The following is a 17,082-nucleotide window of genomic DNA, read 5'->3' as shown; positions in this document are numbered from 1 at the left end:
GAGTTCGTGGTTGTGGTATAACAAAATCACTGCCATTTATATTTATTATTTAGGATAATCCGATAATCCGAATAATCCAATTAACCATGGACCACGGTATCCATAAGTTCTTACTAAACTCGTAACTTGTAGTGAACGAATTTTCTAAAGAGCAAATGGCGCTTTTACAGTATGTACACTATGGATTAGACACCTACGCTCGATATTATAAATTATAATACCTTTTTAGTTATTATTATTGTCTCCTAAAATGTATCTTTAATTGACATAATTGTAGTCTTCACAGAAAACATCCAATCCGAAATATCAAACACATTTTTGTCACATTGGTTACACTGGCTAGACTTATCAAGATATCAGTGATAATAATTCGTGACGTTGACCCGTAGAGTATAAAATATAATTTGACCGAAATGCGTTGACCGAGGATGATAACGTAATCGCTTATAATAAAAAGTTTAACAATAACATTGCCGTACGGCTTTTATGACGTAACGTCGTCCTACTTCCAATCGTGTTCGGTTAAAGATTAAAAAAAAATTATCTATAGCGTTTACTCGGATCGATGTTAGTTATCTACCGTCGATTTTACCGATTTTAGTGTTTAGTTGATTTAGTTTACGTCTGACGTTGGCCGAGGACGGTGCTTGGTTAACAGTTACTCAGTCCATAATTAATTACCACGTATTTTGAGAACATATTGCTGGTAAAAATTCAACCATGGACAGAGATTCAAAAAAATTATTTCATAAAGTTATCGTCGACTTATTATGCTTAGGTTCAGGTAAGAATTTGTCTTACTTAACATATTATCTGACATCTTTCTTAGGCTTTTATTCAAAGTCTACATCAAATTTTATTGTTTACGCACTTACCGAACATTATAACTTGATTTTGAGAACAATTTAAAAATAAGTGAGGAAGGTTAGAAAATATATACATCAGTTAAAAAAAATTATTATAACTATAATTACACGTATCAAGATATGTTACCTATGTTCTGAATATCTGTTGCCCGCTTTAGATAACCTCAGTTTCCTAAATATTGGATTTTATACCTACTGATTTTTTGGTAAATTATATATTACTATATATTTTATAATTCTGAAAGTACAAACGTTACCAAGTTAAATATTTATTATTACAGTAACAAAAAAGAAAAAGAACTTTTTATTATTATAATATGATTTGTTAAAATAATTTTAAAAATATACCTAAGTACTTACCTAACCGACATTCATAACATTGAAGTCGTTGTCACTATTTAGGTCATCGAGTTATATTCAAATATCAACACAATTTTAAACACTATTAATTATTATTTATCATATATTTATAAACATAGTATTTTAGATTTTGTACATTTATTATTTATAATACCTATCAAAATTCTCTATTGTTAAATTGTGAATGAAATAACATCATACGGTATTCAGTCATTCCTCGTGCCCAAAAAACACCCAAATCAAGCCCATGCTGTCCATACTATAATACTATAACACAGTTAAAATATATTTTTTACAATAAGTCTATTTTCATACCTATGGGAATTTTCCCTCGTATAATAACCTTTGTAATTCGTTAGTTTTGAAAGTTAAGCCTGGGATTTAAATAGGCGAATATTGAGGTATTTATATAATACCTAGTATGTACAATTATAATTGTGGTTTTCAACCGTTGTGCCGGAGAATTCACCACCTATTGTTGTACGCCGAGCTTTTAATTTTTTTTTATAATAATAATAGTAATAGTAATTAATAAAAATATATTATGTATAATAAAATACAGTTGTATTTAATTTGATTTAAAATATTAAATGTTGACAACAAAAAAAGTGTTCTTTAAAATTAAGTTGTTTATGGTTACAATGCTAAGATTGTAAAATTTTATAAAGAGCACATTATGTCGTGTTTAAAAAGATTGAAAACCACTGAGCTTTATTATAATATAGGTAATAAACTAATAAAGTACATAGTACACATAATATAGGTATATCTATAGCAATTTGTTTGGATAAAGGATAAAGATCATGTTCTTTTTATATTATTTCGATTGCTTCATTTGAATATCATACATAGATACCTATATTTGCATTAATCCACAAGGCGTGACTATGACTACTATAGCACTGCTCTAATACAATATTCAAAGATTAATGTTAAAATGACGAATACAGAACCTTATGTTAAATGCTAGTGTTGTTTTGTTCACATTAGAGCCAAGAATAATATACTGCAATGAAAATCATTGAATTAGTTTAAATAATAATAAACAATTTTTTTTACTTTTACAATTATTATCATAGTTCCTTTTTTTTTTCGTGAAAGTTAATTCCAATATACCTATTTGATATTTATTTATTCCCGAAAAAATTACTTTTTTATTCTTATTGGGTATTTTTTTACATAATACGGTTATTGTTACGATATTGCTATAGCGTTTCACTAAGTTTCTCGAAAAGAATAATTACGAATATAGGTAATTAGTAGTTAATACATATTATATTTGTAATACCTACGTATATTATGTATACATACATACTAATCATACATATACCCTATATTATCAGGGATGGACATTTGTGACAATTAAAAAATTAAAATTCTCTTATTCATTATTTAAAAGCACGTAAAGCACTCGTGAGCACTTTTTCATCATTGTTGGTGTCTTCCAGAAAATCAAATTTTAGATTAGTTAAAAAAGTTTATACACATAGAAACTAGACATAAAATAACGCCATGACTAATAAACAATAGTCTAAATTTATTTAATCTATGTTTTCTTATTTATATTTTTCATAATTTAATGTCACGCAAGAACAAGAAAAAAAATTCAAGTAATTTTTTGGCTTATATAATGTTAGCAAAATTTATTAGATTATTATCTTTTAACATATAAAACTAATGACAACTTATATAATCACGAATATTGTCAAGTATTTTTGTATTTTTTTATTGGTTAAGATTTTTTAGTAACTTAAAAAAAAATTAATAAATCATATTTTTATATACTTTTTATAGGTATATACCTATATTAATTACAGAAATTTCGTAAGTTCACAGCCCCACAATTATTCGATTATTACATTACCTAAGAGTTATTTCAATTTAATATTAGTATAAGTAGGAACATATAATAGCAAACTTAAAAAAAGAGAAAAAATTATGATTATTCAAGCTGTTTAACTGTTTTAAATTCAAATGGTGTGTGACTTACGATTTTTTATTATACCTATAGTAAGAATTAAATAATTACTTGATAATCAATTTTCTAGTATAGACAGTACTTACTAAATAACAATTTTAATAATGATCACGAAAAAAAGAAAAAAAAGAAATCCAAAACATAAAAAATGTAATGAAAAAAAAACCAAATTTGTGTTTTTATTGAGTATAACTTATATAATAATTACAAATTCAATTATAATTGTAATTAAAATTATATATTTTTTATTGCATTAAACCTCCCTATATTTTTCTGTGTTTCTAGTTTTTTGGTGTGATTGTTAGTGTAAAAATAATTGATATCATACATATAGATGTAAGATGATATTTTATTCTATAGAGATTGTATGTGTACTTTTAAGATAAAAAGTACCTATAATACGAGCTGTAGATTATTCATAATATTATTGTTTATAACACTTTTTATTTGTAGTCTTATTGCGGCGTTAACTTGAATTTTACTAAAAATTATTAATAAATTATATTTTTTAGAATATTTTGATGTAGGTTGGTTACCTACCTATTAAAAGCGAGTATATCGGAACACCGGTTTATGACAAATAAGATTTTGTTATTTAGTTAGTCATCCAAAATAAAATAACAGTGCAGACTTGTATTTTTCACAAAACTTTTATAGAAATATTATTTTAACATAATATAAAGTATTTATACCAGTAGTAATTGAATATCGCCCTCGAGTGAGCTTGTCATTTTCTCGAATACATACTAATCAGAAAAAACTATTGTTATGTGGTGGGAGGGGGGAGTTAACGTTTTATAATGTGAAATTATTACAATATGTTACAATATTGAATATTCGTACAAGGTTTTCTTTTTTATAATTTTTATAATAATATAAACGTTTTTAAATTCACAAACTTCTCTTAAAATTTCCCACTAGCTCTTATCTTAACATTTTCTATATGCCTATAGGTTAGATTAACCCTAACTATATGTCTATGTTTTTCCCTTACAATAAAATTATTTTTAGGGGTAGGTGATAAAGTCTTCCTCTTCTCTCCCACCTCAAAGAAGAAATACAATTAATATAATTACGTAATACAACTTAACATATTGTTGTTGAGGATGATTAAAGATTATTATCGGAATTTTGAACCACCGTGATTTGGTGATGTTTTTTGGTCACTGTCGACCACTCACCCAATAACTTTATTGCACTGGTTATTGATGTTATCTGCAATCTCTTTATAAGTCGTCTCAGTCAAATGTATCGGTCTATATTTCTTTATCATCTTAAGACGATATAATCGATTTATAATATATAAACGATTATTCATAAGTACAAACTATATTAAATGTGTTCCATCTTCAATAACTGTAAGTTGCTATATATTATTATTTTTTATGTACAAGAAAGACAAAAAATAAAATGAGCTTATAAAATATATATGATTATATAATTACATTTTAATTTGCGAGATTCTGAATGTATTATCGCATGTATAATTAATTACTCAGTAAGTATTCGAATAGTTTTTTTTTTTTTGTATTCTTTCATTAACTGTCATATTAATTTAGTTCGTTAAATAATTTGCATTTGCAGTTTATCGTATTCTTTACATTTTTTTGTACTCGTGGTTGCTTTTATCCCATACCCTATTTCTTTACATTATTCTATCCCCGTGTCCTCACATACATAATACATAATATATGCTACCTTTTAAGGGACTATGTTTTGACACCATACAGCTCTTATCGGCATTTGTACGCTGACGGCGCGACCACCCGGTACAGCGGTCTGTACGTAAAGACGCTGAATTTCGAACCGACTATAATATAGTGACTTATGCTTGCACTATAGTGTTAAACTAAATTGTTATATAAATAAAACTAATTTATTAAATATACTGGTTTCCAAAGGAAATAAAATTATTATAAATTAAAAATTGGTACTGCTATAGTTTCTAAAAACCATAAAACACCATACTGTATTTTCGTACTCTTGTTCTACACATATTTCATATTTAATTTTATAATTTGCCTACTGCGAAATAATGGTGAGTTATGCACAAAAATAGGTCCTCGATAATCGACTTGTACTATTAAAAGGTACCTAAGGATGTGTTTGTTAAATTATAATTCACTACTAATAACTTGCATGATGCAAATTGCACGTGGGTGTGTGCATGCTATTTATTTAAAACAAAGTGTAATGTTTTAAAGTAACACGAGATCTCAACTCTCAAGAATTTAAATTATAATTGACGCTTTTAATCAAATTTAAATACTATGTATCATATTAAATATACTAGCTAAATGCCAAATTACTATTACATAATAATAATTTTTTAATTATTATAGGTTCAAACTAATTAGTTAGATTCTTAAATTTATAATTGTATAATGTATATGTATATATATAATTTACTATAGTAGGTAGGTAAGTACTAACTATTTATAAATACATTTCTTAGATAATCGTTAACATTTATTTTCATTCATACCTTCAACCTTATACCTAGTTTTTATTATTAATGGTTTATATGCAGATACTTCACAAACATATTTTGAACAGGTTTTCATTATATTGTAAGAAATTATAGTATGAAATATTTGTAAACTAGCATATTTCTAAAAATTAGATTTAGATTTTAAAATAATTGAATAATTCTAAATAAATATTATGAGAAAAATTATAGAAGTAAAAACTTCACTATTACCAGGGTTCTAATTCTTATGACTATTGAGCGTGGATTTATATGCATGAAAAACCAATCAAATATGCGCTAAAAAATCTTAAATAAGCATATAAAAATTAGCTAAAAAAAAAAAAAATTATGTTTTGAACTATTATGAAATAATGTCAATGTTCAATCATGATCGTAACCGATATTTTCTTATCTTGATTTACGTATTTATTTCCCCGATTATTAATCTAAGCTCTAATAAGGCCATATTTGGAAAGACCGTTTATTCCTATACAAGTAGGTATATAACTATTAATTTATTTTAATACTAATCGAAACTATAAAAATATAATATTTTAAAAATGTCTAAAAAAATATTGATATATGCACTAAAAGATAAAATATGCAATTAAAATTTTAAAATAAGCCCTTAAAATAGATAAATGTCAAAATATGCACTAAAAAGTTTCATTTTTTAAATCGTTTTGTCATGAAACAAATTTTGTGCTCTATTAGCATATCATAATACGATCAACCCTAATAAATATGCAAATGCATACAAATTTGCACTTTACTGATAACTTACAATCAAGCCTGCAGTTATATAATAAATACTGCATGCCGCATAATGTTATTGTATGTTACTTTCTGGTATTGGCCTCTTAATGGTTTTCATTAGGGTAAATATGTTTTTATCATAAAATACATTTTAATATAATATTATGCAGTTTAATTTTAAACTTACATTATATCAAAATATATCATTATTTAATTGCTTGAAAAAGGTTATTATGTTAAAAATTATGAACATTTCATAATACGAATATATAATATATAAGTTATATAAATAAAAAATTGTTTATTTTTATGTATTTATGTCTATATTATCTAATATATAAATGTGAAAATGAAAACCTCTGAGTGATATGTTCTCGGAAACTACTGAACCGATCGTTTTGATTTTTTTTTTTTTAATTGAAGAGCTCATTGCGGAGAAGGTTTATGGCATTTGATCGATTCTCTAACATTAAAAAATAAAAGAGTTATCAATTATCATAAATGATGACTTGTTACGTAGGCTATTATTATTATTATTTATTTTCCCCATTTTTGTAACATTTTTCACTGATGATTCGCTCCTATGGTCGCAGGAGAAGATGATTATGTAAATGTAATGATATGTAATGTAATGACGTCACTTTCTAGCAAGAAAATAAACTATATTAAGGTTGCTATTGGTTATGATTGAATATAATAGTTGTAGACTTATTGATATATTTTGTCAAAACCATAACAACAAAAATAAGAATTAGCGAAATAAGTCAATGTCCACAGTAAATCTCAAAATCACAGCAATAGACTAACATAACAATATGAAAACCACGAGATGGAACATTATTGTATTTTTCCATTATAGTAAAAAAAAATTTATTTAACTTTGAAACTTAAGGATTAGATATTATAAAATTACGTATACATCTCACGGGGTCTGCAATCCACCACATAATCATAAGAGTCTCACGGGTATAGCCAAACAGAATGACTATACTATTATTACTTGACTAACTCATTGACTGATAAATGTAGAGTCTGAACAATGATAGATCGTAGCTTGCAATTTACACGGTACATTCGTAAAATCGTACCACAAATTTAGTGTGCAATAAAAAATCATTTTTAAGTGGTGCTTGAACGAGTTTATTGAAAATCAAAATGGTCAATGAAAATGTCTTAGTGAATCATTTTATAGAATTGGCATTTTTAACGGGCAACGAAGTGCATGGGGTCAGCTAGTATAATATATATCTATTATAAGAAATTCAATCTAGTACAATAAGTATAATATTGTTATTACATTTTGCACTTTTTTTTTTTTTTTAAATATATAAGTGTCCAATAGTGAAATGTTGAAAATAGGGCATAGGAGTAACCGCTCAAAACCTTTACACGTCCCCTTAAACAATACACAAATATAATATAATACTGTGTGTATATTTTTGTACAAACTTAATATATTTCTTCCAACTGTTTCCTTCAATGTTATATTATAAATATCTCTATTAAAAAAAAAACCCAAGTAACTAAATCCCTCCTCAAAAGTTTTTGAACCTCGATAAAAAATTGTCTACGTACTTTTTTTCTTGGATACTTACTTTAGTTACGGATATTTTTTATTTTTCACTATTTTTTTCTAACATAATTTTTGCATTTCACATTTATGCACCTACTTATTATACTTACATTTGTATTATAAAAACAAAATGATTTTAAATTTTTTAAATTTCATATCGCGTAGTTTGAATATTGATAACTTTTAAATGTACTTAAGTTTATTTTGCAGCGAAGAAAGTAACTCTGATTATATTTTGAATTATGCATATAATTTTAAAATTATACGCTTATTCTTTATTACAATTATTTACTGCAATTTAATCTGTAAAATTATTGTTTAAATTACGTACCTATACGTATTGTTTATATTAATACCATTGCTATAACTTAATACGAAGTATCTATAATAACATTTTATTTATTTATTAAGTTAACGACTGGTGGCTGATGTGCAGTATTTTTAGCATATACAATAATTAATACATGTACAGGCGCGGATCTGAAGGGGGGCTAAGGGGCTTTAGCCCCCCCCCTTCGGCCGTATTTTAAGTTATATAAAATTAAATTACTTTAAAAAATATTTACAACAAATTCTTTATTTATCATTTTTTGTTAATAAGCCCTCCCCCATTTGTGATTTCTAAATCCACGCCTGTATATGTGGATAATAGTAAGAAAAATTTAGAATGAAGAACTTACATTTAATTATTAGTGTTTTAGAAAAAACTATAGTTAATTTTTAATATTTTAATATACTCAGTCTTAGACTGGTAGGTTATCGTTTGAAAAAAAATAAAATTTATTTATTTATTACATTCGAAGAAAATGATATTTAATGAAATTATGGGAAACATTGGGAATGAACGTGAGAAATGTATTTGTTTTAAAACGTAAAAAATCTACATTATAAGCGACATTTTGTTAGAACTATATTATAAGTTAAATCTATAATAAATACTTTTGGATATAAATTGACTTTGTTGTATAACGAAACTCTAAAATACGAGTACGATAAGAAATTATAAAAAGTATAATTACGATAATTTATAATTAATAACTACAAAATTGAGACATATAGGAAATAAATTAAAATGTAACTGTGATAAGTATACATTTTATATTTGTGCATTAATGTAATATTGTCTGTATAACATGTTTTCTTTTTTTTAGTTGGATTTCCAGTTTTGATGTTTTATATGTTTGGCTCTCCTTACCAAAGAGGATTCTTCTGTAGTGATGAATCTATTCGATATCCATTTAAAGAATCTACTGTTACATCAAGTATATTATATACAGTTGGATTAGGACTGCCCACATTAGTAGTAAGTAATAAATTAATAGCCATAATAATTAATCGAAAAAGCCACCAGACGTTTTGTCCATGTTTATAAAATGAATTATTGTGTTATTAATTTATAAATTATAATTTATGTACGACGATCAAATTAATTAAAAATAATTAAATCATTTTTTCTTTTACTTAATATATAGTTTTTATCAAAGTAATATTATATATATTTAATTATTAATTTCTAATAACAACTTTATGGTTTATTTATTTAATTTTACTTTGTATCCTATACCCATCAATCAGCGTTCATCCTCAATAACCTAAGGCAGCGGCTATTTCAACCTTTTTTCATTCACTTATACCCTTTGACCTCTCTCACCACTTTCACGTACCCCAAATATCAATATAAATTATAAATAAACGAAAAATAATTTTTTCGGGTACCCCTTGAGATCATGTCACGTACCCCAGGTTGGGAATCGCTGTTGTATGCGTACCTATCATAATATTTTATAAATCTACGCAAGATTAATAAGTGAACATGTTTATTTATTTTTTCTTATATATTAGGTAATTAATCAAGCACTTTTATCTATTTTTTGTTATAGTAATAAATTTATTAATTCACATTCTTATTACATTTAAAATTTACCTTAATACAATATTTTTAAAAACTTAAATGTTTGTATAATTTAAAGTCTTCTGTGGCAAAACAAACTTTTTCATATAGGAACCAACCTTTTAAATTCTGAACGGAGTGATGAATGTATTGATTCTACAATGATGTTTGTATTTTTTTTTTGTGTCTGTGCACAGCATAATTAGTCGAAATAATGCTTCAATTTCAAACTTTGGGGGTGGTTTCCGATGGTAAAATGAATATCCTTGATGCATTATAGAGGTAAAAACTAAAAAGTAAAATTTTCCAACAGTTTTTAAAAAAATCGAGAAAAACAAAAAAAAAATGACGGAAAAATGGGAAATTTTTCGCAAAACCAGTTTTCGATTAAATCGATTTTTTATATACATAGTTGTAACTCAAAAAATAATTAATGTCAATGCTTGAAATTTTCACCACATGTTTATATTAGCATTATCTATACACGGTTAAATTTTTTGAGTTGTTTGTAGACAACTGAAATTTTCGATTTTTGGAAGAATTTTTTTTGAAGTGTCGTGGATAAACAATGATGATGAACTTGACAATTTATTACATGGTTCCTTATGAGTTGTTCTTATTGTAGTTAAAAAAAAATTAAAAATCGTTAGTCACAATTTTTTTTTTATAAGCGTTTATAGTTCAAATATTGACAAAAATTCGTCAAAACCATAAATATTTGCAAATTATTTTGTAGATATAATTTATAAAAATGTTTGTATAAGTAGCTAAGAGTAAAAAATTCAATACCAGATTTTCCATAAGTTTAGCTTATAATAATTATTATATTTAACTTAAATTTTGTAGTATTCGGCCATTAAAACATAAACCACCTTTTTCACCAACCACTGGAAATTATATCCTAGGCTGACAAATCATCTTCGTTCAGAATCGTTTTTCGTATACAATGATACCTATCATTGGATTCAAATTTAACACTCCTATAATATTTAATAATGATCCACACTGCACCTAATGTACAGCAGAGCGGTACTCACTTACCCGCTTTTTTATTTTTTTACAAATCGTTAAGAGAATGTCGCACCCGCATAAGTTGTCTCCGTCTTACTCACTTCCGACATACCAAATGTTAGTTCACCAGTTTTAATAGTGTGTTAGTTTTGATATATATAGTGAAATTATCTATTATACAATGTAAAGGTAAGATTATCTAGAATCCTGCGAAGCATTATATTGATATTAAATAAGTTATGACTTTTTTAAAACTGTATATTTTAAAATATCATCACTTACTTAAAAACAATAATATCAATAAAAGATTGCGGATACCAGCATTAACAAGTTTAAAATATTGGTATTAAACATAGTAATTAATCTTAATTTATGATCATTGCTTAGTTCATTAAAAACTAAGCAATAGTTTTATGTAAAATCACTGTTGAGAATTATTAACTTAATGATATAAAATGTATAATCACTAGGAAATTAATTGGTCGAATTTTGAATCGAATGCGCCAACATTTTAAAAAATTCATCTAGATAATAATTTTTATGGATGCTTCTCATTATTAAAAGTAAAGTTTGTATTGTCACAGGATACTCTTCTACTAATAGTGCTTAAAAATTATTAAAATCATAATTTAAATAAACGCATACAGGATAAAATAATATGAGCATGCTTGTTGCATCACTCTGTACAGAAGTATTGACTATCGTCATTTGTATAATATGTGGTTGGACCTTGACCGTTGTTATGAACCGTATATATATAACAGTGCTAATACCAATCACAATTTTCAAACCTACGCCTGGCGCAACTTATTTCAATTTTCGATATTCGTATATAGGTACTATATATTGTAATCATCTCGAATATCTTCATTAAACATAAAACGATTCAATAATTCCAATATCACTGTTTCAAAACATTTTTTCGTACTTTTTAATTCAAATTAAACATTAAACTAATTCAATTTCAATTAGGTATTTAAAAAACTTGAAAATAATTTATATTAGGTATTTACATTACTTTAAACATTTGATACAACATAATATTGACTTTTATCAATACCTATAATTTATTGTTTCATTATTTACTGTAGTATTATACTAGTTAAAGTAGATCTCATTGTATTCTTTATGACATTTTTATAGTAACCCTTCAATTTAAAGGTAGAAAAATCAAAGACGAAAAGTGTTTAAAATATCACATTTTTAAGTGTAATTATGCATTTTTGATCAAAGGTTTTATTAGAATACGCTTACTATATAGTAGCTAGTAAATAATAATAAATGTTCGTATAATACATACCTATACCTACTAGATTTAAAAGTAGTATACCTTTATTGACAATAATAATTTATCAATAAAGACTTATGGAAGTTTTATAAAAAAAAATAAAATGGACTAAACATCTTGAAACTAACACTTATTTTTACTTTTTAATAAGTAATTATCATAATACTTACTTTAAAAATATTTATAGATTTTATTTATTGAATATTCGATGGGAAACAATGAACAATCGCGTTATTCATTATTGGGAACACCAATCCCTAACTGGTTGTATTCCGTGTACAACAATATGTTATGGTTTTTATTTGGAGCAGCTTGTTCACAACTAACTACGGACATTGGTAAATATACAATAGGAAGATTGAGACCTCATTTTTTAGACATCTGTAAACCCAATGTGGACTGTAATTCTGACATCAATAAAACGAGATATATTGAAGATTTTACATGTAACGGAGAAAGGCCCAGCAAATTTACCGATAGTAGATTATCATTTCCTTCTGGGCATTCTTCGTTATCGTTTTATTGTATGGTTTACTTAGCGGTAAGCGTTAATTTATCTGTTTAACATATTATTTTGTTTAATTTATTTAAATTTAATAATCGTTTTACATGTATATATTAGTTATATTTACAAGCCCGAGTTAAGACATCTAAATATGGAATGGCAAGAAGCTTAGCTCAGTTTGTGGTTATTGTGATGGCAGTGTTTTGTGCACTATCACGAGTCAGTGATTATAAACATCATTGGAGTGATGTGTTGGCTGGAACAATTTTGGGAATTACTACTGCTACAATAACTGTAAGCCAAATGATCAATTGTAATAATAAAAAAAAAATTTTCAAAAGGATAAAATGTAAAGACTGATGTGGAAATTCTTCATATAAACCACTTAATGTTTTTTTGTATAAATACTTAATTTTTAAATAAAAACGCTGTGGTCTTTCAAAATACATAAATTTAATTTATAATATTCTTCTATGTTTATGATAAAAAATTTAAATAATGAATTAATTTTATTAGTTTACTATTAACTTAGTTTGTATACCTGTTAGATTTGTTTACAATATGTATACGTATATGAAGTAATGAAGATGTTCATGATAATAAGACAATAAATATTTTCAAATTTATGATTTTTTTCTTTATGTTTTGCAAGATCATAATTCATAAAAAATCGCATACTTTTAAATTCCAAGCAAAAAGAAAACATCGTCTTTATCATGATGATTTTTTTTTTTAATCAAACAAATTATAATTAATCAAATTTGAAATTGTAGTTTGCTATAATAATTTAGTGAAAAATTATTAATTATAGTTGATTAGTTAGTTCTGGAATAACTATAAAAAACTTAGAAAAAATGCTTTTTTATTTTCAAACTTCTTTTTAAGGAAATTAATGTCTAAAAAGTTTATTTAAATATTCGATTTATAAACTGCATGGAGATGAACTAATATGACATATTGTAGGTTACAGTGTAACTTAATGATAATGTATAATATTATAATATTAATTTATGTTTAATTTATTTTTTCCAAATAAATATAAAATAGGTAGGTAATACCATTATCTATAAATCGTATAACATTTACTATAAACAGGCAAGTAACTAAAAAATAATCAATTTTGAATTTACAAAACTATCTTTCTATAAAAACAAAATAATTGTAAAATAAACTCTGTTGATCTCTTATTAAATTGAGTTTTTTAGATTATGTTTTGTTGTAGTTATAGTAATAGTAATATAATACATTATAGTCGCCGCTTATTGGATGGTTGATGAACTCAACAGCCAAAAGACTGGTCTTATTTTACACGTATACCAACACTTGAGAAAAATTTGTATAATAGACTCACTCTACTAGTAAAAGTCTAGTTTTCACGGCATTAGTTAATGGGGCTAATGAATATTTCCACTTTTTGTTCCATTTACTCGATTTCATCACAAATATATTGACAATTAATACCTACTATTTCTTTAACTCATCGCATCAATAAGATTTGAAAACAGTTTTTTACTTAATTTGATGTAATTCGAAACAATATTGCTGAAAAATGATTTTCATCATTATCTATTTGAATATTTTTTTTATGAACGATAATACATACATTTAAAATATCTACTTAATAATAATTATTAGTAGATAGCCAAATGTAATTGTTTTACTACGTTACTTATGTACTCCTATCTTTTTATTCTTGGACCTTTCACTTTATTGATTCATTCGATTAATAGACACAAAGTAGTCTCAAAGTAAGTTTAATACGCGTTAATTATTGTATTTATATTAAATTACAAACTCAATTTAAGTATACTATGAATTTAAATGTTTTTTAATATAATTGTATTACTGTAAAATTAAGACCATGAGTCAAAAAATTAAAATTTAGTTCAGGAAAACGTTTTTAAGGAGTACAAAAAATTTCAAGAATTTTAAAATATTTTTTAAGTAAATATATTTATAAATTCATAAAATCAAATTTTTAAATATAACTGTTATTATTGGGGAAAAAACTCTTGGTGACTCGTCCTGTGCTTATACATTTCAAAACCACTGAACTTATATTATTATAAGAATTTTTCGGCCTAATAATTTTTAGTATTGGTTCTGTAACAAAACTATAGAATCAGAGATTCCCTTTCTTTATTATATTTATTAATTTATTGCAAAATGATTTTATTTTATTAATATGAAAATAATATCAATAGTTATTACTCGTTTACATTATTCTTTTACAGAGTAATTGATAACCACTAATAGATAAGTAATAACACACGTTCATTGGCTATCTATTGTTTTTATTTATTTATTTGGTTTATATTTTGTTGTGAATGGGTTTTTAATTTAAATGGCGGGAGTACCTCACTACAGTATACCACGAGTTAATATATTTTTGTAAGTCTTTTAAATTATATTTCGCTCTTTCTATTATTTTTACAATTAAAACAATAAATACATCAAAAATATAATACATATATTATTCATTAGTAAATAATAATAACAATTTTACATTTTAACAAATATTATTATTTCACAATAATAATTAACTCTCAAAATATCATAATCCGTAATTGTATTTAATTATTTTTTAATATATGCTTTGAATAAAGATCAATAATTATTGGTATTACTAATGTATAATATAAAATATTATCATATTTTATACTTATATCTATTTAATTTCAAGTATATATGTACACATACAGGTTGCCTATATAATTTTATAAATTATAAATGTCAAAAGTTTAAAGAACGCAAATTAATCTATATTTCAGCAATTTCTGTAAAATAAAATGTTGGAAGGACCTGTCTTGTATGTGTACTTATCTATTTATGAATGTAGTGTGTCGCACTGATGTTTGTACTTTTGCAAATTTTAAAAACTCAAGGCTGAATAATTAAAATGAAAAAGTCCGAACATAGTGAAATACCTACTTATGTATAGATGTTAATTATGTATTTACTTTGTGTACTTATATATTAGAATTAAACTTAATGTTTTAGGCATTATACGTATCGGAATTATTTGCGTCAAAATATAAATCCCTTCGAAAACGTAATTCTTCAGCAGATGACATCGAAACTACAAATAATTTACAAACAACTGAACTCAAATAAATATGCATCATTAATGCTTCAAAACTGCATTTAAATAATATGAGTATTATTATGTTTCGTTAATATATTGATTACAAATAATAATTTACTAAAATTAAAAAAATTAAATTTGTTTTCTTCATTATAGTTTAAAAAACAAATTATAATGTTATATGTTTGGACCGTAAAATCATATACATTATTTGTGTTAATTATACCTATTTATTATCTTTAGTAATATTAACAATTGTAATGAAGAAAACATAATTTCCAGTCGCATTATTTACATTTTAATTTTTTTCATCAAGTATACATTTTCCATAACATTTAAGTGTAGAAAATGTATAGTTATTTAAAATATTAATAATATACATAAAATATATACAATTACAAGTATTATAACTATATATTGTGATCAATTATTAACATACCTAACTATATTAATTTCATTCATAAATGAATAAAGTCCTCACGATTTTGTGCAGCTATTGTTCTAGGTGCTATTTTTTCATTAAACATTATAATACTAAAAGTTTTTACAATAATTTATATGGTTATGGGTATATATTTTAAGCTAATAAATATATTTTTTTACATTATATTTTAGGCCATCATCACATCTTATTATATAAGACTAAAAATATGCTGCAATTTATTTATTTTTACGCTGTAATTAAATAAAAGCACATTTGACATTATATATTTTATATATCTTGTATAATATATATCACATTATCACCAATTATATAACTATAATATGTTCCTTCCATATAAATGTATACTTTTTGTTTGTTATAACGTCATAAGTATAATTTATTAATTATTTTACTTAAAAAAGGAAGATCTGTAATAATAATTGTTGTTACCTATTCACATTAAAAAAAAAAAACTATAATAATATAAACCATTCAAATTTTATTTATTTATTATTATTATTAAGATAATATTTTAGTATTAAATAACAAAATTAATTAATTTTTATACTTACTAACATTATGCGTATTATATTTATATGGTAATCTTTTATTTATTTTTAATGTTTACATAGGTAATATGCATTTGCATTATGCGTTGTTTTTTAATATTATTGTTTTTTACTAATTAGCTGCATATACAATTTAATTTATAAATCTATTTTACTTTAAAATAGATCATGAACATTTTTATATTTGTTTATGTATTATACTATTGTCGCTTTACATATTTATCGATCTGATAATTAAAATTGTATTTTTGTTTTCTACTGCAAATTAATAAAATTAAAAATTATAGCGAATATTAATATATTATA

General features: G+C 24.6%; 1 protein-coding gene across 1 annotated transcript; it reads left to right on the top strand.

Moving 5' to 3' along the window:
* Window positions 1–421: 421 nt before the first annotated feature.
* LOC114128070 (putative phosphatidate phosphatase) lies at window positions 422–17,080 on the top strand. Its single transcript, XM_027992482.2, has 5 exons — window positions 422–784; window positions 9,155–9,306; window positions 12,381–12,734; window positions 12,816–12,992; window positions 15,699–17,080. Exons 1-5 carry the CDS (start codon window positions 721–723, stop codon window positions 15,810–15,812), a joined length of 861 nt encoding a protein of 286 aa, XP_027848283.1. The 5' UTR covers window positions 422–720; the 3' UTR covers window positions 15,813–17,080.
* Window positions 17,081–17,082: the final 2 nt, after the last annotated feature.

The sequence above is a fragment of the Aphis gossypii genome, chromosome 3 (assembly GCF_020184175.1).
Source record: "Aphis gossypii isolate Hap1 chromosome 3, ASM2018417v2, whole genome shotgun sequence".
NCBI lineage: Eukaryota > Metazoa > Arthropoda > Insecta > Hemiptera > Aphididae > Aphis > Aphis gossypii.
This window is presented reverse-complemented; position numbering and strand designations above follow the sequence as displayed.